At 43.3% G+C, this 24,050-nt stretch overlaps 1 protein-coding gene across 1 annotated transcript in view; it reads right to left on the reverse strand.

Annotated features, from left to right (window-relative positions):
• Positions 1 to 24,050, reverse strand: part of LOC147020217 (mitochondrial 10-formyltetrahydrofolate dehydrogenase-like) — a 271,323-nt gene that overhangs the window by 37,828 nt on the left and 209,445 nt on the right. The window contains exons 14-15 of the mRNA XM_085893782.1: positions 19,208 to 19,278; positions 15,400 to 15,505 (exon numbers count right to left, since the gene is read on the reverse strand). Coding sequence (XP_085749908.1) covers positions 15,400 to 15,505; positions 19,208 to 19,278 — 177 coding nt within the window. The remainder of the gene's footprint in view (positions 1 to 15,399; positions 15,506 to 19,207; positions 19,279 to 24,050) is intronic.

The following is a 24,050-nucleotide window of genomic DNA, read 5'->3' on the forward strand; positions in this document are numbered from 1 at the left end:
TGATTATTCCTTTCAGTGTGCTGGTTATGATGATGGTACTGAAACCAGAACAAAAGAAATCTCACTCGCATTTAAAATGCAATGACGTGTTGTAAATAAATTCCGGCTGATGATTACTCCTTTGTCATCTCTCCAGCAGTTGGTGAAGAAGGAAGAATTTATTGGTGTTGAGCCGCTGCGGCTTTAAAATTGCATCAAAGATCGCAAGCAGAAGAGACTCATTCATTGTCGTCATGGTTATTTAGCCAAACAAACGAAATCCACTTCGCTCAATCGTCTTGGTCATGTCGAACAAAAGAAAAATCACTATTAAATAATGACGTGTTGCGTGACTCGTGAATGATGAGAAAATGCTTGTAAGTAAAGGCGCGCGAGCTTATAACATGTCATAATGAGGAGCTTTCTTGGCTTTCCAGCATCCCCTGCATTGATTAGCTCTCTGGGAAGATGCAACTGATTGGCTACTCGAGTTCACATGTTTGCTTTATTACAAGTATTAGCAAAATACAAGAGAATTAATGAATTAATGAGTAAATAAAAATTAATAAGCCACTACACTAGCTCCCCCCTTGATTGATGACCAAAGAGACGGTCGATAATGATGTAGACGTAGACATCAGCCATAATTTAATACTTGCACAAATCTCTTAGGCCAATGGACATGTCTGCCAGAATGAGTTTTCCTCACGTTTGATGTACTTGTTGGTGGCAAAGGGGCTGATGCAGATGTCCATGGGGCTGAACTCGGTGCTTTTGTGTGTGGGCTCACAGAAACAGTGGGAGTCGATGTAGCTGAAGTTTGTTCTGCTATAGCAGTAGGATGAGATGCATCAGACTTTTTATCCATGTCGGCAGCCTTCAATTTGTTTCAACTAACAGTTTCAGACTTCTCATTAAAATCAAGGATGAGTACTTGTCCTTCCTGGCAATGACTCGGAAGGGGCCCCCGGTAGGGAGGTTGCAGAGAAGCCCTGACAGTGTCGTCACATACAAAAACATGGGTACAAGACAAAAGATCTTCGGGCAGATGCGTGGAACTCTGGTGGGGATGTAATGCAACTCACGCATTGTCCGTCACAATCTGTCCACATAATTGGTGTGTATGTTTGTCAGAGCAACAAACTGCCCAGGAAGGCAAAGTGTTGATCCAAAAACCAACTCAGCTGCGCTGCAACCCAGATCAGCTCTTACTGTAGCAGGAATGCCCAAAAGCACTCCTGTTAGGTTTTCCATCCAGCGAGAGGGATCTGCTTGTGCTCTGAGGGAGGACTTAAGCTGTCGATGGAACCGTTCAACAAGCCCGTTTTCAGTGGGATGGTAAGAAATAGTTCCGGTGCATTTACTTCCAAGTAACACGGTCAGCGTTTTGAAAAGTGTGGATTGTCATCCTCTGTCAGTGGTGATAATAGATGTGGCACCAAACACTGTAACCCATCTGGAAATGGAAACTACCAACCCACGTTCTCCACCGATATGTTCGGTGTTGGAATAGCTTCTGGCCACTTGGTGAAACAGTGAACGCCCATGAGCAGATGTGTTACCACCAGATGGTGGAAAAGGACTGACTAAATCAATGTGCACATGACCAAAACGGCATCAGGAGATGCAAAGATGCCTAATGGTGTTACAGTGTGATGATGTATTTTCGCCCAATGACACTGTAAACAGACTCTGGACCAATCATCGCGGTTCATGGCACACCAGACAAAACATTGAGTTACAAGGTGCTGCATTGCCCTGATACCAGGGTGAGATAGATTGTGCAGAGCATCAAGTATGGCCCGTCTGAACTGCCAGCAACTCATGACTAAAGGTGCTGTACCTTGTCTCTGTTGGCTGCAACCTTTTGGAAAATAAGGAAATGGGATCCCACTTTCCTTATACATGCTGTTTGAATATGCCACCAACTGACGCATCCACCATGATACATAGTGGTGCATCTGACTTAGGATGGGCAAGCATTGTGGCCTCTGCAAGTGAAGACTTCACTGCAGTAAAAGCAGCAGCACATTCATCAGACCAAACCAGAAGTCTTTTTGGCTTCTTCCCATGTCGTGTGAGGAGGTCAGTTAGTGGATGAAGGGTGTGCGCAGTTTGGAGTGAATCTCCTGTAGAAATTCACCATGCGAGGAAACTCCCGTAGCTTGCACACTGATGCTGGCTGCAAAGAATCCTGGATCGCCTTTGACCTTGTCGGCCAGTTGATAGACACCATGCTCGTTGATCAATTGCCCCCAAAACCATAATGAGGACACCCAAAACTGACATTTGGCAGGATTTATGATGTCGTACTGCGATAAGCAAATGAATACGAGCTGCAAATGCTGTTCATGCTCTTTGATCGTCTGGCTATGAGAAGATAATCAATGTAGGCATAAACGAAAGGCAAACTCTGGATCACCTCATCAATCAAGTGCTGAACAGCTTATGCTGCATTACGTAACCCAAAGGGCATGCGCACAAACTCGAAAAGGCCAAAAGGAGTGGTAATGGCTGTCTTGTGTACATCAGTCGGTTTGACTGAAATCTGATGATACACTCTCACTCACTCAAGCTTGGAGAAAAATTGCTTTCCCCAGAGTCAAGACATAAAATCCTGCAGGTGTGGTACAGGGTAACAGTCTGGTACTGTGTGTTCCTGTTCAGTGCGCAGTAATCACCACAGGGCCACCAATTGCCAGACGTCTTCTTCTGAACCATATGTAAAGGCGAGGACCAGTTGCTGCTTAAAGGTTGAATGATATCCAACTCAAGCAAATGGTCAAACTTCACTTTAGCAATTGCATAACGATCAACAGCTAGGCGATGTGGTCGATCTACAACTGGAGGGCCATGCATGTCAATGTGGTGAGTAGTGAAGTGTTTGACGGCTGCTTCACTGTAGGTTGGCCAAGTTATTTCTGGGCATTGTTGAAGGATGGCATCATAACTGGCCATGTGGTCGTACCTGACAAACATTGAACTGACAGAAGGCACATGCACAGTGATACCTTTGACACAAAGATGTGTGGTAGAGTCGAGGAGATTTTGGTTTTTCACATCCACCAACAATCCAAAATACTTCAAGAAATCGGCTCCGATAATAGGGATGGGTACATCAGCAATGATAAATATCCATCGGTAAACAAGATTCAGGCCAAGATTGAGGGTTATCAATCATTGCCAAGACATGGAAATGGTGGATTTGTTAACAGCTTCAAGAGCAAATGCAGATGGCTTATGTTTGTCCATAACCGCTGGGGGTAAAACGTTGACCTCAGCTACAGTGTCAACCAAAAATTGGGTGCCAGTGTTCTTGTCACTGATGAAAAATAAGCAACTTGGTTGTTGGTTGCCAGACCGACTCATTGTTGCTAATCGCTGGTTGTGGCATTTCTCGACTGTGAAACTGCAAGGCTGAACACACTTGTGTATGTGCATGCCAAATTGCCAATGATACCAACACGTGCCCCCTCTGCATGTTGCTGTGCACCAGGACTATGACATTGTTGTGTGTCGGTCTCCTGCATATTGCTGTGGGTCCATCTACGACCATGCTCCTCCTTAAGATGACATGTAAAAGCCTGCACTTATGCAGTTAGCTGGTCCGTTTGGGTTCTAAGCCATTGCATGTCACAGGCTAACTGGAATGTGACTATACCAATGGAGAAAATGGGTGGGGTAGCAACTTCGGTGATCTTATCAGCGAGTTGCTCAATATTCACTGAATCGCTACTTCAAACAAGGATACACTGAGCATTGATTGGCAATTGTTGGAGAAAAAGCTGCTTGAGTACATTATTCTCCAAATTAATCTCACCTAACAAATGTCTCATCATCCTAGCAATTGAAAAGGCTTACGATCTCCCAGCTCCTCCGAATAAAGAAGTTGATGCAAGAGTTTTTGCAATGATGCGAATGTGCAGCGAACGAGCTGGAGTTATACGGCCTTTCAGTGGGTGGCTCAATGAGAATGCTCTGCACCTCTTGTGCTATCTCTGGCTGAAGATAAGCCACGATATATGCAAATTTGGTCTCCTGTGCTGTGATTCCTTGGGTTAGAAACTGCAGACCAACAGGAGCCAACCATATGGTGGGATAATTTGCCCTAAATGGAGGTAGCTTCAAGTTAACAGCTGTGACGGGAGGTGCGACGAAAGGAGGACTTTCATTTGACATGATGGAATATGTAATGGATCTCTTACTTTGGGGTTGCCAATTGTGGTGATTGTTCCTTTCAGTATGCTGATTATGATGATGGTGCTTAAACCTAGAACAAAGGAAATCTCACTCATTTAAAATTCATCCCCAAACATTCATCCCCCCGCCCCCCACCAACACCCCATCCCCACCACCCCCACCACATTTCAAACACAAGTCACAATCATTCCCAGTGTCTCAAACCATTACATTAAATTGATGTTTGTTGGTAATGTTGGGATTTGTACCTTTTTCTTAAAAGCTGTGTTTCTTCCCAAGTCAATTCACTTCGCCTGCAGTTATTTAAAATACTAGTGCATGCCCGTAGGTGCGTGCCCGTACGTGCAAACAAACAAAAAAAACTTTCAAACCGCATGCCAGAAACAACAACCACACAGGCCGTTCCTTCGCTCTCACGTGCCCGTACGTGTGTGGCCGTACATGCATGGCTGTACGTGGGGAAAAAAAAAGAAAAGAACAAATACTTTAAAACCGCTTGCCAGAAACAACCACACAGGCCGTTCCTTCGCTCTCGCGTGCCCGTATGTGCATGGCCGTACGTGCAAAAACAATAAAAAAAACTTTCAAACCGCGAGCCAGAAACAACAACACAGGCTGTTCCTCCGCTCTCGCGTGGCCGTATGTGCAAACCAAAAAATAAAAATAAAAAACTTTCAAACCGCGAGCCAGAAACAATCACACAGGCCATTCCTTCGCCCTTGCGTACCCGTACGTGCAAACCCCCCTCCCCCTAAAAAAAAAAAAAACTTTCAAACCGCGAGCCAGAAACAACACAGGCCGTTCCTTCGCTCTCGTAAATGACGACTAGATTGGGGCATTGTGTTTATCTATAAATGCGCATAAGAAATCGAGAAATTATTTGAATACATTAAGTCATCATCCGAAAGTAGTGCGTGCCCGTACGGAATGTTCACATGCATTCCACGAATTATCGCTTACATTGAAGTAACAACTGCTGTGATACTTACACACATAGTTAATTAAAATCAAAATTAAAATCAAGTTTACCTCCCTGTCTTTGCTTGCCATGACATTCGCTGCCATTTACCATTGGCACTCCTACACCACGGTAACTAAGGCACTGATCGATCCCCAAGGTAACCGGCACGGCACGTGACGTCATCGTCGGCCGGCCGCGCACCGGCCTACGCAGCCACGCCTACGCAGTAACGTGTCCTGTGATTGGTAACTAAATGGCGCATTGGCCACGCCTACGCAGCACATGTCCTGTCATTGGTTGGTAAATAAATGGCCATAACTTGGGAATCACTCGTCCGATTAATATCAAATCTTGAAAAGGCACATACTCAGGTCCCCAGCAATCTAGCTGGCAAGTTTCAATTAGATCGGACCAGTGGTTGTCGGGAAACAGCGGTCACAGACACACAGACACAGACACACAGACAGACACACACACACACACAGACAGAGACACAGACAGACACACACAGATTGCTGGAATTATAGATCGATGAAATGAGGTCAATGAGATGACAAATGAAGGGGTTGAATGCAGACTGCAGAGCAATGAGTAAGGAAACCCGTCGTTGTGAATCGTTTTTACCACCAAAATGAGATGTATTTCGTTGGCAAACATGTTGTGTGAAGCTGAATTCCTTAACACTTCCAAAGGCCAGACCGTTTTGACAATTGGAAACAAAAAGAAGTTGTGCACTTTTTTTAATAAATTATTTTCAGAACAATTTTTCTTCAATAAATAAATAAAAATAAAAATTGTCTCCATGTACATTGTACACACCTTTATCTCGTTAGCACCTCTTCATAAACAACATCGCTGTTTCCAATTCCAAACATCAAATGCACAACTTTTTGTTGTGATTCCGGATGATACTTCCAGATGATGACTTAATGTATTCTAATAATTTCTCAATTTCTTATGCGCATTTATAGATAAACACAATGCCCCAATCCAGTCGTCGTTTACGAGAGCGAAGGAATGGCCTGTGTTGTTGTTTCTGGCTCGCGGTTTGAGTTTTTTTTTTTTTTGCACGTACGGCCACGCACGTACGGGCATGCGAGAGTGAAGGAACGGCCTGTGTGGTTATTTCTGGCAAGCGGTTTTAAAGTATTTGTTCTTTTCTTTTTTTTCTCCCACGTACGGCCATGCACGTACGGCCACGCACGTACGGGCACGTGAGAGCGAAGGAACGGCCTGTGTGGTTGTTGTTTCTGGCACGCGGTTTGAAAGTTTTTTTTGTTTGTTTGCACGTACGGCCACGCACGTACGGGCACGCACCTACGGGCATGCACTAGTATGTTTAAATTACATGGCATGGTAGCGGTGGAACAGAATGATTGCTGGGTAAAATGAAAAGTGGATAGCTCACTGTGGCCAGAGGGCGGGTTGTTTGACCTCCCAGTAGTGCAGAATCTGCGGGAAGAGTTGCTAAGACGTCATAGACTATCCAGTAAGAAAACGCCAGTGAATTGGCTGGGATTTGGGTTATGGCAAGAGGAAGCAATTAGAAGATCAAGCGCAGCCAAGCAAGCAACCTTGGCGGGTAAGGTGCTGAAGCTTCAGGGTCAATTAGAAGGTGCGGAGCGGCAAGCTAAGGATGCGGGAGCATCAACGCCGGAACTGAGCCAGATAACAGGACATGGCTCATCATCTGTCCCGGTGTCTGCAGTATCGAGGCAGGGGTACTCTAACACCAATACAGTACCATCGACACCCCCAACCCCCGGCATATCAACCGCTGGGACTACCTCAGTCAGCTGCACAGTCTCAGCAGTTCGACCCGTCATCTGGGCGGCCGTATAAGTCTATATATCCTAAGATCCCAGATAAGGCTTGTGACGACATGTGTGTTGGGGAAAGTAAAATAACTCAAGGAGCAGTGCCCCCCACCCCTATTTATCCTGTGCGAGAAATTGTTCCAGGTATGCCAGCAGTACCAGCTGCGCAAGGTAGAAGAGGGCGAGATGCACAAGCCGCTGTCATGGTATATCAACCGTTTAAAGAACATGAACTGAGATCAATGCGTGACAGAATTTTGGAATGTAAAAATGAACCGCAGACGATTCATGATTTGATTTCCCAATGGGTAGAAACACACCAATGTACACACTGCGATATTGGCATTTTGTGTCATGCAATTCTCTCGCCTACAGTGTGGAGAGAGACTAGGAGAGAAGCGGAGTGGCCAGCCGAGGAAGGGGTGGAGTGGACAGACGAGAATAGACGGGGAGCTAGAGATAGACTATATAATGCTATCCAGACTGCTCTCAGACCCACAACCTTGGATGGGAATAAAGTGTCTGACATTCAGCAAAGGGCGGGAGAAAGAGTGGGGGATTTTAAACATCGCCTAATACAAGGGTTCTTAGCGCATGGGGGAATTCCAACAGAGGCAGAAATTCCTGATTGCTTGTTGACTAATTTCCCAATGGAGGGTTTGCGCCCACCACTGAAAAAGCAATCAAAATATGTGATGCTAGGTTGGCAGGCCCTCCCTCCCACAGCTATTTGCACTGTGGCTGATCAATGTGTAGCCAGACATGAGGAAAAGGAAGGGAAGGAGGTAAAAATTAAGGAAGAAGTGTTTCAGATGATATTGCGAGATAAGGCAGGAGAGTCACGAGCCCCCCTCCCCCTTTCCGTTCCCGGGGGCCTGCAATTTTAGATGAGGAAGAGGAATCTGATTCGGGAGAGGATGAGGGTCGATGGCATTCCTTACTCGAAAGGGGAAGGCGACCCCCAAGACTGCGCAAATGGTCGGATTGGAGACCCCAGAATAGATTGCAAAATAAGGATCAGGAAAGAAGAGGTAAAAGGGACCATTCCCCACAAGATGCTTGTTTTGCGTGTGGGAAGAGAGGGCATTGGAAACAAAATTGTCCCAACAGAAGACGGGAACCAGGCCCCCCCCCACCTGCTAACTCACGAAGGTATTGACAGGATGAGAGTGGACCCTCGAAGGAAGGAGCAATGCTGACATTGAGCCCGACAGAGGAGCCGACCTATACTCTGAACGTCTCAGGCAAGGAGCTTTCTTTCCTGGTTGATACGGGGGGCAATGGTTCCACAATAATTGTAGTTAAAGAACTGCCAGGAGTTGAGAAATCTGGAAATAGTGCACAGGTTGTGGGTTTAGGGGGTAGGATTCAAACATTAGATACAACAGCACCATTGCAGGTAAGATGTGGACCATTGCAGGAGAAACATGTATTCCTTCTCACAACCACCACGCCAGTAAACTTGTTAGGTCGAGACTTGCGATGTAAGTTAGGATGCACAATAGCATGCACAGAGAAAGGGGTGTTTATTGACATCCCCCCAAAGAAAGCACAATTAGCAATGATGGTTTTAATGACACCGCACCCGGTCGCTTATTGGTGGAGGTTGCCGAGACAGCCGATTAGTGATGTTTTAAAGTGCCTAGATGCGATCTTGGGAGAGAGCGAAAGCATGCGAACTTGGCTCGAGAATGCACAGGTAACGACATGCACTTATTATGATCCTCCACAATGTACAATTTACGACGATGTGACAGGAAATTATGTTGAATTTGCAAAGAAGATAGCTCCACATTTGGGAAAGTGTGATAAGTTGTCTGTCTGCCATTTAATGATTGGGAAAGAAGGCATTGCAGTGGAAGTTGAGCCCACAGATGATCAGAGGCAACTGACGAAGTATCCGTCGGAGGTAACCTCACACATAACAATAACTACAGTGATGGGATATCCCCAAAAGATTTAGGCTTCATGGTTCATCGCCTGCAGGGAGCAGTGGTGGACTGCTCTGCAACTCTGTTACATTGGCAAGTGCATAGATTGGTGAATAACGAAGGGTGGATCTGTGATTTAAAGAAACAGGTTCTACAAGGGATGGTAGAGGAAATTGAATTGCCTCCCAAACGTGAGATGCTTACGAGAACGGTAAGTGAGATGAAGGATTCAGAAAGCCTGCTAGAAGAGGTTCCGCAAGAATTGTGGACCCGGCATGGTAATGACGTGGGTCACATCATCGGGGCAGCACACTTAGTGGTCAAACTCAAACCTGGAGCACGTTGGCCAAATGTATGCCAATATCCTCTCCAAAAGGAGGTGGAAGCCGGCATAGCACCAGTGATTAAATCACTGAAAGAACTAGGGATAATTGTGGAAACTTCAAGTCCGTGTAACACACCAATATTGCCGGTTAAAAAGCCACAGAAGGATAAGTGATGATTTGTTCAAGACCTGCGAGAGGTAAATGAGGTGATCCAAAGTGTTCACCCAGTGGTACCTAGTACAGAGGTGCTGATAACATCTATCCCCGCAAACTCCACCCATTTCACCATAATTTATTTGTGTTCCGCGTTTTTTTCTGGTCCCGAGAGCAAAGAAATCGCAATTTGTTTGCCTTTACGTATAATGGCCGCCAATATACATGGACGGTCCTGCCGCAGGGCTTTGCTGATAGCCCTACATTGTTCTTGCGTGCATTGCATAAGGACCGAGATGATGTAGTATTTAGAGGAAATTCAGTGCTGCTCCAATATGTGGATGATTTGCTGATCTGTTCCCCAAATAAGGAAGCGTGTAAAATGGATACGCTGCAGCTGCTCCAGGGCCTGGCAAAGAAAGGCCATAAAGTAAACAAAGACAAGCTGCAGTTGGTGCAAGAGAAGGTTAAGTATTTGGGGCACCCTTGCACCTTGATGGGTTAAGGTTAAGTATTTAATGTACCAACCTTTGGTTCGATTTGGTTTGACAGTTTGATTTGGTGTTTAAGTTTGGTTTGATTTAGGGTTCGGTTGATTTAAAGCACCAAAAATAAATTTGAATGTCCAGAATGGTTCCAGAATGGCATTTATTGGTGGGTCCAGCTGTGCCCACCCGCTTTTTGCATGGTTGTCAAAGGGGTTTGGAGTTTTTGTTTACTTTGGAGAAAGGTCAGTGGATGCACGGTTACTCCGTGTTGCTAATAAACACGTCAAGTAATTATTTGCTCAAATTAAGGTTTGGAGAACTCAAAATAAATAAATATAATATCGTATATATATATATATATATATATATATATATATATATATATATATATATATATATATATATATATATATATATATATATATATATATATATATATATATATATACACATATATATATATGTATATTTTCATAAAAACATATACATATACACATATATGTGTGTGTATATATATATATATATATATATATATATATATATATATATATATATATATATATATATATATGTATATATATATATATATATATATATATATATATATATATAAATATATATATAAATATATATAAATATACCCAGTGCCTAGAGAAAGTGGACACTCCCTTTTCAAAATTTTCACCTTTTGTTGCCTTTTAGCCTCAAATTAAATTGTGCAAATAAAGGTGGAAAAAGTCTGATTTATGAAGATTTGATGAAGGATATTGAGCCTAGGTCGGAGCTCATTTCATTTTCGTATGTTGTAAGCAACCTTCATCCTTACCACCGATCCAATATTATGTCGTCAAAAGGAATTTGTACGAACTCTGTGTCTCTTTCAGCATGGAAAGATCAAGGGAAGTACGGTAACAAATGGTGAATGGACCTTAGGGGAAACCCATCCCCCCTCTCTCCAGGATGTGGTTGCAAACGTCAATCATCGACGAACTCTGCTCCAGCCAATGGGAGCTCAAGGTGAAGATGATGAGCCGACCAATGGGTATTCGGATTAACCGTGACGTCATTGCGGTTGAACCAATCAGTGTCTACCTTATTGAGACTTGCGTACATAAACACACACCTTCACTTCCTCCTTCACTTGCTGCGATTTTTACCCTGAAGAGTGCAGCAAGAAAAGCTTTGGTCAATACGATGTCGTGTTTGCTTGTATGCATATACTGTATATACATATATACACATAGAAAGACCCAACCACATCTCTCACTTGTGAATGGAGGGAATAGCCATTCAGCTCTCACCATTGACTACACCAGGTGGCTGGGATTTTATAAATTATTGACCCCTCCCACACTCCTCAAGCCCAAGTAGCTGCATAAAGCAACCCAAGGAGACTTACACAAGGTAAGCGCTTTGCCATTTCAAACCCTTCCCAGAGTTCGTCAAAAACTATAAAGACATTCACACATCATACACGCATGAGAATCCCAATGCGATACACCCCCTCAGCTACCGGGCTGGTTTCATCACTTATTGGCAAATCATCAGCGATAGCGTCAACAGCAATGTATACCAATGAGGCTCCCAAGCAGATACCACATGCAAACATCAACAGCAGTCAATATATGAATAAAGAAAGACCCACCCAAATCAGCTGTCTCTGGGAAGTGTTCGAAACTGCGTCAGCACTTACCTTGTGTAAGTCTTCTTGGGTTGATTTATGCAGCTACTTGGGCTGGAGGAGTGTGGGAGGGGACAATAAGTTATATAATACGAGCCACCTGGGTGTCGTTGATTAGGTGAGAGCTGATTGTCTATTCCCTCCATTCACAGGTGAGAAATGTGGGTGGGTCTTTATTTATATATTGACTGCTTTTGACATTTGCGCATTGTACCTGCTTGGGAGCCTCATTGGTATGCATTGCTGTCTACGCTATCGTTAATGATTCGCCAATAAGTGATGAAATTGGTCCAGTAGTTGAGGGGGTGTATCACATTGGAATTCTCATGTGTGTACTGTGTGTGAACGTGTTTAAAGTTGTTGAGGAACTCTGGGAAGCGTTCGAAACAGCATTTGCACTTCACTTGTGTCAGTCTTCTTGGGTTGCTTTTGCAGCTACTTGGGCTGGAGTGTAGGAGGGGTCAATCATATATATATGAAAAATCCACCCACATCTCTCACCTGTGAATAGAGGGAATAGCCAATCAGCTGTCACCTAATTAACTAAACCTGGGTGGCTAGGATTATATTACTAAACTAGAGGGGGAGCACTCACGAAAGTGCAAAACCTCCGCCGCCAATACTGCTAGGTCACTCAAGTGAACCTGATATCCTATTCATTCAATTTGACGTCAACAGTGCTCACAGAGTTATAGTTTGCAACTTTCCCTTTTACTTTTAACTTTTACATACTCAATTAATTCGTCATAATTAGATTCCTTGAGACAGAAATTGATTTTACATGGGTATATCCACCTGAAGTTCCAAAATCAGCCGCAATTATAATTTTGGCATGTTTTTTGTTGGAAATCACTTATAACATGTAGAAATGCAAAAAAAAAAAAAATCAAAATTTTGTTGAAAAAAAAGTTGCAAAATTTTCTGGTTTTTTTTTTCTCTAACAATTTTTTTGGGGGGGGGGTTGAAAATCACTTAAAACATGTAGAAATGCAAAAAAAAAAAATCAAATATTTTTCAAATAAAACGAAATTTTTTTGAAAAAAGTTGCAAATTTTTTTTTTCTCTAACAATTTTTTTTTTGGGGGTTGTAAATCACTTAAAACATGTAGAAATGCAAAAACAAAAATTCAAATATTTTTTCAAAATGGCCACCATAGCGGCCATATTGGACTTTGGACCAAGTCCAAAATCTAATGGCATTATCCTTGGACCATACCTAATCCCCCCACCAAGTTTCATCGAAATCCGTTGAGGAGTTTTTCCGTAATACTGTAAACAAACAAACAAACAGACAGGGGTGAAAACAGTAACCTCTGTCCATATTTGATGGCGGAGGTTAATTAACACCTCCCATGCTTTTCTCGTTGAATAATCTGCATAAAGAAACCAAGAAGGCCTACGCAAGGTAAGCACTTTGTTGTTTTGAAACCCTTCCCACAGTTTCTCCACAGCGATAAAGACATTCACAAATAGTACATACATGGGAATCCCAATGCAACACACCCCCTCAGCTGCCGGACCAGTTTCATCTTTTATTGGCGAATCATCAGCCGCAGCGCAGACAGCAATGCATACCAATGAGGCTCCCAAGCATGTACCATGTGTAAACATCAAAAGCAGTCAATATATAAATAATAAAGACCCACCCACATCTCTCACCTGTGAGTGTACATGGAAATGGTCACTGAATTATGCTATCAACAAATAAGCTTATCATTTCTGGCTGTGCGGATCATTCAAATATTGCAATGGGCATTGTGAGTGTATTTGTGTCTATTAAGTACTACATGTGATTATTGCCTCTGCCATGGTTGTGCTTATTACTTCATTATTGTAATCAAATAAATTATTAGTTATTCATTTCAATTGAAGTTGAACTTTCAAAACCCACCCATAGGATGGGTAAACAGCTAGTCATGGATAATTCACAGCTCCATGCAAAGTTTTCAGATTCAAAATATAATCATTCTGCATGTGGTCCCCGGCAAATCTGCATCATTTGAAGATGTCTTTTATTCAGTCTTTTGAATCCATAAGGCGTATGCAAAGATCCAGTGAGTGTGTGATATTGCCCCAATAATTTTACTTTCATTAATCCATTTATTTTTCCCAGAGATAACTGAAATTGGCTCAAAGCAATATTTCACCATCACCACGACAATTTTAAAATGAGTGTGGTGGCAGGCTGAGCTGAATGAGATTTGAAATATCCATTTGTAGATGTTTCCATAGTCTGCCAAGTGCGCTTTTTATGGCAATGTCCATTCTTCTCTCCAAGGTACACAAATTACTGAAACCTAATCAAATGACTAACCAAATACAGCATTGAAGTACCAGGAGGAACCCAAATTGACAAAGATTGAGTCATCAGGAGGAACCTGGATATAATTCTGATTTTGGCTGCCACTCCTCCACCTGCAAACCCATCAAGGTGCAACCAGGTGAAACCTACAAAAACTATTTTCAAGATTCAACCCTCCATAAACAAAGAAAAATAAAGAAAGGGAGATGAGGACAAAAATAAACCACACACACACACACACACACACACACACACACTCCAGAAATACCAGTACCTTACCACCACAGAATGCACACAGGAATCCACAAGCACACAAATCAATACACAGGCCCTCTATTTATAATGGAATTCCCTTTCCAGTAAAAACTAATGACACTTCCGGTTCGATTAATTAATTAAAACATTTTTAAAAACAATAAAAAAAAAATTCCCGTTATTTTTTATTTATATTATTATTATTTCACACAACTTCCAATGCCACGAGAACCTGTGTATACGAAAACCAACCAAACTGAAACTAGAGATTACAATGGCATCTAAAAACCTTCTCACATGACCGAATAAAACGCTCAGCACAATAATCCCTCTCTAACATGATGGAATACAGTTCAATACACCTTCACACGAACCACAAAATCATCCTTAACAGAACAAATTCTAGCAAATCTAATAAACTGAGATGAAAACATGTTGTATCCTATCTTTCCTGGTATATTATTGGATGGAAACGTCTTCAAAACAGGAAAACTAAAATAGTCAACTTTATGACACACATTTTATTAAAACAATTATTTCCAACTCTAACACATCGAAGTGTGCCATTACACTGCCATCACAACTACTCTTATCTGCTATTAGGCTTTCTGGATAAATCCTGTGAATCAGCCTATCAAAAAAACTTATCATAAATCACACAAATATCATCAACATAATGACATGTACAAGATAACAGTTTAGCTTAGCCTAACTTCTTCTCCTTCCTCAACTCCTGCATAAATGAAAACTCACAATAAACAAAGAAAATGTCCGCTAATAGGGGGCTACAGTTCCCTCCTATTAGAATTTTTGTGCTCACATTTGTAAACCATATCAACTCTGATATAATTGCTACATGTGTTCCAAGTTCAATTGTGTTCCCACAGCCCACAAAGGGTGCTTGTTGTGCACTGGACTGTGCCAATAGAATGAGTACATATCCATGCTAAGATTTTTCTTGTTAACAAGGAGCATCGCAATCCCTTGGAGAATATAGTCAGCCTATGAACAATGCACTCATCATTAATGTCTCAAAACTTTGAATTCAAGTCAGTCAGTCTCTCCACTCCTCTCTCCTTATTCTCCCTCCACCTCTCCTCTCCTCCCCTCTCCCATCAACCCCTTTTAATTCTCCAAAATTGTTAAACAAATCTATCTATCTATCTATCTATCTATCTATCTATCTATCTCTCTCTCTCTCTCTCTTTTTCCTGATTTGCATTGATCTTACAACTTATTTTAATGCAGGATCATCTTTAGAATGTCTTGTAAAAACATTATTGATGAATTTACAAGCACCACTTACCTGGGCTGGCTTCAGTACCAGTGTGTTGCCAGCTGCTAGGCAGGCCGCACTTTTCCATGCCAGCATCATCAAAGGATAGTTCCATGGAATCACAATCGCACACACACTGGAAAGACACAATCCAAGGTCAAAGTCAAGCTCATCTCCTCTGAAGTTCAACCAAGTTTCTGCTAATCGATGCATCTTGTCTGTATGCTTGTTTGGCATTCACATTATTTGGTAAAATGAACATTTTCAGTGTTGGGTTATTTTTATAACTCCAGTTAATTAACAAACATATGTACACATATGATCATGGAACTATCCAAATACAGTAAAACAAAGTACTTACAATGATGCAAGTTGTGTTTTTGAAGGCAAAAGGCAAAGTTATTGGCAAAGGTGTCTTTTATCAAACCTGAGGCCTTCACAGTATAAAGAAGTCTTCACTATCTCATAAATTTAGAGATGATGAATCATGTTGAAAATTAATGAGGAATGCATTAGCTTCCTCTTCTTTCATATGCAGCACCTGCCTGATGGTTAATTTGTAGGAAGCAGTGGGGGTCGGGTGGGCGGTTATAGTTGATCTGATGCAGTGTCGAAGCAGATATCTCATCTGCATCAAAATTTAGTGACAATGAAAAATCCCATCCTCTACAACCAAGGTTCTTCATATTACTTGCTTGATCAAATCTCTCAGTGATCTTAATTTCATTGTTGCTTCAGATATCATCATCAAAATTGTCATCTTGATTGCATCATCTCTAAGTTGTAAACATAAGTGATTGGAAAATAGATGTTAGACTACATACGATAACCGTTAAAACCCTATTGATCAATCAACTGCAGTATACACTGTTTAATGTCAACCTTGCAAATTACTTAAACTAGCAAAGAACCCCTCCTTAAAGATGGGTCAATTACCCCCGAATACAGGAATTTTGAAATGATGTAATCCACCCCAGAATGATTGGCACATATATGCAGTAACCCCAAGAAACAGCGATCTTCGGGGTCATATGAACTGCTATCTGCATGCACGACAGGGTTCGTTACCTAAAATAGCTCCCAAAGCTTCTAAAAGAAGCTGAAAATACTTGGGAAAGTACCTGAGAAAAATCTGGAGTGTCTCTCTGCACAACTACGGAGTTGGAGGGAAACACCTTATCTGGTTTGGGTGCTTTTGAATACTGATGGGCAGGTCATATCTGGGGCTTGTAAATGCACAGGGTAGAAGTACAGTTAACTTTTTTAGATCCTCGTGAAGGATCTCTAAGTCATTCTCACATTGTTGTTCTTCATCTTCTTCTTGTGAACTTTTTTGTTTCACAGCCTACAGTTTTCATCGAAACTTCCTGAAACATGGTGTATATATGTAAAAATACCCTGCGCAGACATTAACCATCTCCGATTTTGAAAATTCCTCCGAGAAAAAAAGTTATGACGTCAAAATATCTCCGCTAATGGAAATCGCCTAAAAAATTATCTCCGAAACTAGGCAAGCTTTTTGAATTCTGTTCGCGGGAATCGAACAGGGCATTAGCAGAGATGAATTACCGCACATATGATACGTCACTATGACAATTATAATACTTGCTATTAATCATGTGAGGATTGGAGGTAGGAGCTGTGAAGGCTGTTATAAATATATTGTTTGTTTGATTCCAGCAGCAAGAGATAAATTGTACTAGATTTTTGGTTGGTTGGTTAACCATTGGTTAACCATTTTGAAATTGTTACTCTTTCGTTTAAATGCTGAAAATTATGATTAAAAGACTTGAATTACAGATTTCATGCCAATGGCAGGTTAAAAGTGCCCATTCTATCAGAAGTGAGTCACTGAAAATTCACACACAGTGCATGTGCGAAAGGCCTCGTTAGCATTTATATGTCAGTTCTAAAGTCCTGTATTGGGGTATTGTATTATGACTTGTCATAATGCTCCCTCACCCACTCCCTTCAACCACCCCACCTGGAGCAGCACTATACCTTCCGTATTTACTTTGAGAAAGTTTGGGTTCTCCTTCCACCCTGAACCCCCAAGAATGTGAAATGTTGTACCGCCTAAAACCCCTCCGTGCACCCCCCAAGTACAGCCATCAGTTTTCAACTAATTCTGTCCAACAGTTCAGGAGTGCATGGAAATCAAACAAACACACAACCAAACACAGACACGTCTTGAATTATAGTTGGACACTTCTTGACACTTTTCACTTCCATAGACACATATATGCCACATTAGAGTGTAATGGGGTACGGTAACCAAGTTGGTCATTGAACCATTATCTGTAATCCGTTATACAATTGCTAATGTTATAAGTTCTGGACTCTGGTGCTGTCCAGAGTTGGTGGGGATTGGGGGGGGATGTTACCCGGCACTGCCCGTCCAGGTGAGGTAGGGATTTCAGAACGTGATACCTTTTGCCTGCAGGCTAGTAGCAGCACTGCCTGACCCCACATCCCAATATACACTTTATAGTGGCCTCAGAATGGACTTCAAGGCCAACGTGTGGTAGCTTAAAACTTTGTTCAGATTCTGAAGTACGTACATCCAAAATATGGGGGCTCGAGGTGCTACGGTATGGCTGTGAAGGAGTTTCAAACAAGCACACAAATACTTGAAAATATTTATACGACAGGAATTATGCTTGGGGATTACCTTTGGTAGAAAAGAAAAGAAAAAGAAAAACACAAAAAAAATGAACACAGTAAGAAACAATTAAATGTGCTCAAAAGGACAGATATTAAGTGAAGGGTGAGTGAACGGAGTGTGGAAACTTGTGATATCTATTCCTTAATAATATTATGCATTTAGTGCTTACTTCAGAGGCTGTGTGTATATTTTAGATGTTGGCCAAGTCTGAGATGTGTCCAGCTGAAGTCTATGCAGAACAGTTGATCAATCAATTCTTTGGAGTCATTTAGTGATTGGGATATAACCGAAAGGTTTCAGTCACAAGTGGATGGAAACTTGCTATGTTACCCTGATGATGCTTGCTATGTTACCCTTAATTCACAGAAAATAAGAAAAATGAAGCTGTTTGAGAGAATGCCAAGAGTGTGCAAACTTGTCATAAAGGCAAAGGGTGGTTACTTTGAAGAATCGAAAATATAAAATATATTTTGATTTGTTTAACACTTTTTTGGTAACTACACAATTCCATATGTGTTATTTCATAGTTTTGATGTCTTAATATTGTTCTACAATGTAGTAAATAGTAATAAAAAAGTTAAAAACCCTTGAATGAGTAGGTGTGTCCAATCTTTTGACTGGTACTGAAAATATATATATATATATATATATATATATATATATATATATATATATATATATATATATATATATATATATATATATATATATATATATATATATATATATATATGCTTCCAGTAGGTAAGAAGGGCAATGATAATGACTGATCAAAGACAATGAGATGCATTATATTTTTGGTGTTTTTACATTCACCCCTGAACTGTCATACCTGGGTTTGAATCTTGATCAAGCTCTCCTGTCATGTTGTCTCACATGCAGGGATATTCATTAATGTGCATGCCATCTCTTGGATGGATGTTAAATTGGGTGTCTCATCTGTCGGCATTGGTTGCAGGACATTGAAGATTCCACGGTTTCCAAGAAGAGTAGGTGAGCTATCACCTGAAACTTGGCTAAATACCAAATTCCTGCTCCAACCTACAGGGCGAATTGCATCAGCAGCACAGCTGCACCCTTGCAAATAATGTTACCTGTAGCCATGTGCTGCATAGAAAAGAAGAAGTTGGTGTGCACACACAAATGAATACCTGGCAGTAAGGAATTACTTACCCAATGGGCTCACGCCTTGTGTAGGTGAGGTTACGATTTGGCCGTGCCTGGTTTATCGGGATGGTGAGGCCCTGTCAGAGAGACAAAACAATGATTGCATTTTAGATGAGGATTCAATGCAAAGCGGACGATCTTTGCCGACCTGTTGTGCTGTCCAACTATGTTTTCAAATGTCTGCTGGTAAGAATGTCATCCGATCAACTTGTAAAAACCAGCCTACATGTCTACGTTTCTTAATGCTCTTATGCTTTTCTCCCGATCTCATTTCAGCCGATTCCCTTTTGATGCCAGATTTCTGCTGATGCGTGCGTTGCTAATAATGGATGTTCCACAACACAATAAATCCAAACCTTTCAATCACAGTGTCCTGGGACAAGCAGAAGCCCTGAGCGTTCTTTCACTTATCCCTGACTGTTTACTTTGCATTCACACTCTGTTCATAACAAGGAAAGCTGTCACTTTATTTTACAAACATTACGACACAATCTCCATTTCAAAAAGCCTGCAAATTATATTGGCATCCAGCAATGAAAATAAACTTGGCAAAAGATTAAAACCTCATGATGAAAACTTGTGGAAAAAAAAGCATTAATGCATGTTGATAAAGCAATGAATAATGCAGTGAATCTCCCAGTTTAATTACTCTCACTTAACCTCAGATTGTGTTTAAAGCATCATTTTAATATACGAGGTCTGTCTAAAAAGTAACGGGACCAACTTCACAGAAATTTTATTCCAAAAAATATATTGAAATCACAGCTTGTCCCCTTCAAAATAGTTTCCATGAATATTAGACCCGGTGGAATGGCGGCCATCTTGGATTTGACCTCTCACGGTCCTCAGAGGTCAAATATGACTTCGCTCCACATCTGAAAATAAACCTTATGGTATTCACCAACTATGTCAGACAATTCATGCTTTTCTCATAAAACGCACAATTATTGTGCTTATCTGCTGTACTATTTGCTGTTTCTGATCCTCGGCTTACAGCTTGGGGACCATCTTTGCGCACACATTGCGCATTTCGAGATTTTCAGTGATGATGCTCCAGACAGTGTCCTTGTTGATGGAAAATTCTTCAGCAATCATCCGTACCGTGAGTCGACGATCTGCGCGCACAGTCTGCTTCACACGCTCAATGGTGTCCACCGTTCTGCTCGTTTAAGGTCTTCCAGACTGAATATTCTTCAACCTCCTCCCGTCCCTCTTTGAACCTCTAGTGCCATTCAAATGCACGTGTATATGACATTGTTTCTTCCCCGTAGACTTGCAGCAGCATTGTGAAGCATTTGGAAAGTGTTTTGCCAAGCTTGGCAAGAAACTTCAGATTGGCTCACTGCTAACACTCATAGCGTGACGACTCAGACAAGACAATGTGTAAACTGTAAAGCATGACCTGTGAAAAATCACACAATGAGCGCAGTCAACCATCACCAATCATATATATATATATATATATATATATATATATATATATATATATATATATATATATATATATATATATATATATATATATATATATAGTCGCGGATTCGCGCCCGCCGGCGTGCGGACGGCCACGTAACTCGAATCGCGACACGTCGCCCACCGGACGGACAATCCAGTCGTGACCCTCTCGGACTAACGCCGGGAACCAGTCACGGGTGGACCTTTCGGTCTCACCGCGATCGTGCCAATCGGCCCCCGCGTGGGATAGGGTTGCTCGCCAAATTCGACCTACCTAAGTACCCACACGGAGGGTAGACCGGGCGATCGCACCTTGCCGCAGGTCGACTTCGGACACGGGCCACTTAAGCGACCCGTTCCGTACTATCGGGATAACCGAGCGGTGTTATTCGTCGACCTCGACGGTTCGATTAATTATCGGGCGTCTTAACCCACGACCAACCCTTTACGTGAAGCAAGATGGTGATTCAATGAAAGAAAAGACGAAGCGAAGCGGGAAAACAGTTCAATAATAAGCACATTTATTTCGCGATGAACGGAAAGCACACATATACAATTCCACCAAAAGCACATGGAAAAGAAGAAGACAAAAAGCAAATGCAACAATGCAGATCTAATACCGACTACACGAGCACGCGGCAACACTTATACAATTTTACTTCACAGACGGCGCCGACAACACATATTCCCAAAGCAAAAGAAAAGAGAACCACCCTCCAGGGTGAGGGGGTAGGCGGGCTTGGGGCCGAGACCGTGTCGGGCCTACCCGTCTGATGATGAGACGCGGAGCGGCGGTGGTGCCTCAACTCCGCGGGCCTCGCGGACGGTGTCTGGTCGGGGGTGGGAAGGGGGCCCCCTTTTGTCGCACTATCTCAGCGCGGGGGGAAACAGGAGGGGGTTGCTGATGCTCGGGGAAAGGAGGATTTCACAAAAATCTTGGGTCCCGCGACGAGCGTCTCCACCACGACCTCGGTCGCGCCGCCGGCCTTTCCCTCCGCAGTTCCTCGAATCCGACGCGAGCACCCCCTCAACCGCCTTCGCCGCCTCTCCACAGCTCCGTCCTCTTCACTCCGACTCCGCGAACTCCCAACTGCGAACTGCCACTTCAACTCAATTCTTCCTCCGCTTCCAACTCAACTCTTCCTCCTGCGAACTGAACTGCCTCGACTGACGAACGCGGCCCCTTATATCCCCCGTGGCCTCGCTCCTTCATCTTTGACCCTCTGCCTCCGACCTTTCACCTCGCTCCCCATTGGCCCGAGGAAAAGTGGGCGTGAATGCTTTTTCATCCATGAATTTGCAAATAGCGACCGCCCTCCAACGCCCTGGAGGCGGGGCCAAACCGCCCCTCGCTCACCGATTGGACGGAACAAAAGTGGGCGTGAGTCGTTTTTGATCCGTTTTTCTCCAGAAAGTCCGCGAAGCTTTTGAACACGCTGCTCGGTGCGCGCTCTACACGAGTCCAGCATCGGTGCCCACGAGTGGCGCGAGATGACGGTGATGCGATGGTGGCGAGTTGTGACGGTAAAGGTCGTGGCGGTTGTGGTGAAGCGGCGTTGTGGTTGGTGGTTGTTGTTGTGATGGGTGTTGAGACGTGGTTGGTGGTGGTAATAATGGCGGTTGGTCCAAAACAAAGATAGTAAAAGAAAAACGGCTATCCTGAAGAGTCGCAGCCCTCATGAATGACATTTATTCCCTCTAGACAACGGGTTTGGGCCTAACTACACATATACTTACCGAGATATCTCACCGAAGGGACCTGAATGGTGGTTTGCGAATTTGGTCAACCACAACACAACCCCCTCCCCTTTTTACAGACTCGTCCCGAGTCGTCAAATTTTCGTGTGCCATCATGTGTAGTTTTCCCCTAGTACATTTTACCTACGGATCCCTGAGTGCGACATTTATGGTATTCGTGTCCCCAAAATAAATAACCTGAGGGCTGCGTAACTACCTAAACAAACTCACTCACACGGACGACTTAAATAAAATTGCCGGTGCTAAGACAGACATGCCGGGGGCGCACTCATATTTACAGTACATCTTAACCTTAACTTACAAATTTTACACTAAACCATGGCCCAGGATCAATGAACTCTGCAAAAAGAAAGCAGTTAGCAGGGAGCCAGGCTGCTCGCATGCAGTCTCTGGCTCAAACAATGCAGGTGACAGGGAACGTCGCCGGCTGCTCACACGCAGTCCAAGGCCTTCCTTTTTGAACTGAACGCAGTGAACCACAACGGTGCATGGGCTGCACAAACGTAGTCTCCGTGCCAGCTCAAGTGGCACACGCAATGAACACAACGAATGGATGGATGAATGGTTTGAACTGAACGCAGTGAACCACAACGGTGCATGGGCTGCACAAACGTAGTCTCCGTGCCAGCTCAAGTGGCACACGCAATGAACACTACGGATGGATGGATGGATGCAAACACGGTGCACGGGCCGCCACTGCAGGCCCGTGTTGTAGCTGCCAACAGGGCAGTTCTCGCAGCTTGCAAACTGTTGCCTTGCGGATCCTGGCGCACATGGAAATGAACAGGGGGGGGAGGGGCAAAGCAAAATTGAACGGGGCTGGTGAACGTGGGCAGTGGGCATGGCATGGCAAAGGCAGCAGGCGAACACAGCCCGCAGAAGAAGGCCGCCGCAGGCAAACACAGCCGGCAGATGAACTGGCCGGCACAGGCCTTGAAGAAAAACAGCCAGCCGGCAGATGAAGTGGGCCGGCACAGGCCTTGCAGCACAGCAGCTGCAGACGATCCAGCCGGCACAGGCCTCGCAGCAAAACAACAGCTGCCGATGAAGTGGGCTGGCCTTTGCCTTGCAGCAACGCAGCCAGCAGATGAAGCTGGCCAGCTTTTGCCGTTCCGTGGAGGTTGGTGGAGGGAGTGCGGTGGTGCTGGCCACTCGGAAGGCGGGCTCGGACCTACCCTACCTGTCTCCCTCCCACCTATCGCCTTTGCCTGTCACTGTACATACCCACTCCCTTAATTTGTGAAAAACCAATTTAGCCCCAACTTATTTTTTTGTTGTTTTTATTTTTACTTCCCCACTATAAATCGTCCCCTAACCCCCTTTATCGTCCTTGTTCGGCTAACCTATCCTGTCACCTAGCCTACTCCCAACCCCTACGTTCCCTTCCCGGAGGGGAACAAGGGAGAGCTAACGTCCTGTGTTGAGGCCCAACGAAGCCTCAGAATGGCCTCCCCAGAGTTCAGCGATCTATAACACAAAGTGGGTCCAGCGGCCCACAACGAGAGCGAGGGGATGGATGGTGCGGAGGGGTACATCTCCTAATCTACCCTAACCATTAACTCTTAAACTACCCCGGGGCTTCAACAAGCGCCTCTCACTTAAACTATTGGTTCCAACCACCCAGATTCCCGTCGCC

The sequence above is a fragment of the Eptatretus burgeri genome, chromosome 9 (genome assembly GCF_056783735.1).
Source record: "Eptatretus burgeri isolate ZD-2024b chromosome 9, Ebu_testis_v1, whole genome shotgun sequence".
Classification (NCBI taxonomy): Eukaryota; Metazoa; Chordata; class Myxini; order Myxiniformes; family Myxinidae; genus Eptatretus; species Eptatretus burgeri.